General features: G+C 46.8%; 1 protein-coding gene across 1 annotated transcript in view; it reads right to left on the bottom strand.

Annotated features, from left to right (window-relative positions):
• The window catches only part of RAVER1 (ribonucleoprotein, PTB binding 1), a 15,239-nt gene that overhangs the window by 9,101 nt on the left and 3,779 nt on the right, over nt 1-2,359 (bottom strand). Inside the window, exon 4 of the mRNA XM_007460660.1 lies at nt 1,907-2,359. This exon is cut by the window's right edge and continues 1 nt beyond it. Within this exon, the coding sequence (XP_007460722.1) occupies nt 1,907-2,359 (453 nt within the window). The remainder of the gene's footprint in view (nt 1-1,906) is intronic.

Consider the following 2,359-nt stretch of genomic DNA (forward strand, 5'->3'; position numbering starts at 1 on the left):
AAAAAAAAGAATGAAGAAAAATGAACAGAGCCTCAGAGATGAGATGTCATCAATGTATCAATATTTGTGTAATGGAAGCTCCAGAAGGAAAGGGAAGAGAGAAAGGGACAAAAAGCTAATTTGAAGAAATACTTTCCCCAGACTCCACAAATACAATTTAAAACATTAAGCTCTCTATATAAGAAGCTCAATAAATTCCAAGCAGAATAAACTCAGTGATTTTCCACACCTAAACATATCATAGTCACACTGGCAAAAGACACTGACAAAAGAATAATCTTCAAAGCAACAAGAGCCACAAGTTTCATAATGTACAAGGGATTAACAATAAGAAGAAAGTTGACTTCTCATGAGAATTAATGGAGGTCAGAAGGCATTGGGAAGACATATTTGACATTGTCATAAGAAGTATATTGTCAACCAAGAACTCTGTAGTCAGCAAAACTGTCCTTTAAAAATTAAGAAGAAACAGGGGCTTCCCTGGTGGCACAGTGGTTGGGCGTCCACCTGCCGATGCAGGGGACACGTGTTCGTGCCCCAGTCCGGGAAGATCCCACATGAAGCAGAGCGGCTGGGCCTGTGAACCATAGCTGCTGAGCCTGTGCATCTGGAGGCTGTGCTCCACAACGGGAGAGTCCACAGCAGTGAGAGGCCCGTGTACCACAAAGGAAAAAAAAAAAGAACAAAGACATTCCAAGATATTAAAAATTGAGAGGATCAGTCATTAGCACACCTACCTCTCAGGAAATTCCAAAGTGCTTTCAGGCTGAAGTGAAAAGACAAAGTAAATAAACCACACAAACAAGTAAAGATCCATGGTAAATGTAACTATATAGGTAAAGGTAAAACAGTATAAATGTATTTTCATATAATTTTTCCACTCTCTTATGATTTGGAAAAGAGCTACATAAATCAAAATTTATTAAATTGTGTTCATGAGCTTATAATGAATAAAGAAGACAATAATTATACAAAAATAATAATGAGGGGGAAAGAAAGGAGCTATATATTACAGAAACTCCAAAGCACAATCTCTGTAAAGGATATAAATTAAATTAGTATTAATTTAAACTAGATTGTTTTAAGATGCTAACTGTATAATAATTTCCAGGAAAACACTAACATTTAACACTGCCTTTTAAAATGCAGAAGAGAGGGTGGTACAATAGAATATGCATATTTAACACAAATGATGACAGTATGGTGAAATAGAGAAAAAAAAGTGACATTAAATTTATAGGAAAAAAATAGAAAATGCCAGTTGTAAATCTTACCAAATTTACCTTATTTAATTACATTATTTAAACTCTACCTTATTTAATTACATCAAATGTAAAATCAATTAAAATTCCAGTTAAAAGGCAAATAATGAGAGAATGAAATAAAGAGAAGGGGAAAATGATTCAAAAATTTGCTGTCTATAAGAGACTTTTTTTTTCTTTTTTTGCTGTATGCAGGCCTCTCACCGTTGTGGCCTCTCCCGTTGCGGAGCACAGGCTCCGGACGCGCAGGCTCAGCGGCCATGGCTCACGGGCCCAGCCGCTCTGCGGCATGTGGGATCCTCCCGGACCGGGGCACGAACCCGCGTCCCCTGCATCGGCAGGCGGACTCTCAACCACTGCGCCACCCGGGAAGCCCCTCGCGTACATTTTACAGTGGGGAGGTTAAGCAAGTTGCCAGAGGGTGTGCGGGGATCTGAAGCCCAGCCACCTGGCTCCTCGGTGGGCTGTCACACACTGCACCATGTGGCCTTTCTAACAAGAAGCCCCTTCACAGTGCCATCGCTGCTGCCTTACTGAAATGGGACCCAGGAGCCCGGAGAGAGCAGGTGACTCAAAGGGCCCCCTGAGGTGCTCTGGGCTTCGCATCTGCTCCCCGAGATCCCCGCACTGGGCACAGGGCTCACCTGGCAGAAGGTGGGTGTGTGGACGGCCGAGAGCGCCCGGCGCAGGGCATCCACATCACTGAAGCCGGGCGGCAGGCGGTCAACACAGAGGCAGTGGGAGTGGAGCAGGGAGGGCGTCAGCTGCCCGGCGTCTGTCCAGTGCACATAGAGGGTGCGTGGGCCCAGCGGCTTGCCCAGCAGGTCCGACTTGGCGCGAGCGGCCGAGTCCTTCTTCATGTACTCGGCGAAGCCGTAGCCCTTGGAGTGGCCAGTGCGCTCGCTGTAGACCAGGAAGCAGCGCTCCAGGCTGCCAAAGGGCCGCACCAGCTCCTCGAACTGCTGCTGCGTGAGGCTGGGGGGCAGGGTGGCCACGCACAGCAGGGCGTCCGTGGGCTGCAGCTGCACCGACAGCTCGCGCTCCCGCAGGCGGCTCCGGTGGAAGGCGCTGATGGCAGCCTCGGCCTGCTCCCCGTT

This window comes from Lipotes vexillifer, unplaced genomic scaffold, assembly GCF_000442215.2.
Source record: "Lipotes vexillifer unplaced genomic scaffold, Lipotes_vexillifer_v1.1 scaffold1011, whole genome shotgun sequence".
NCBI classification, from domain to species: domain Eukaryota; kingdom Metazoa; phylum Chordata; class Mammalia; order Artiodactyla; family Lipotidae; genus Lipotes; species Lipotes vexillifer.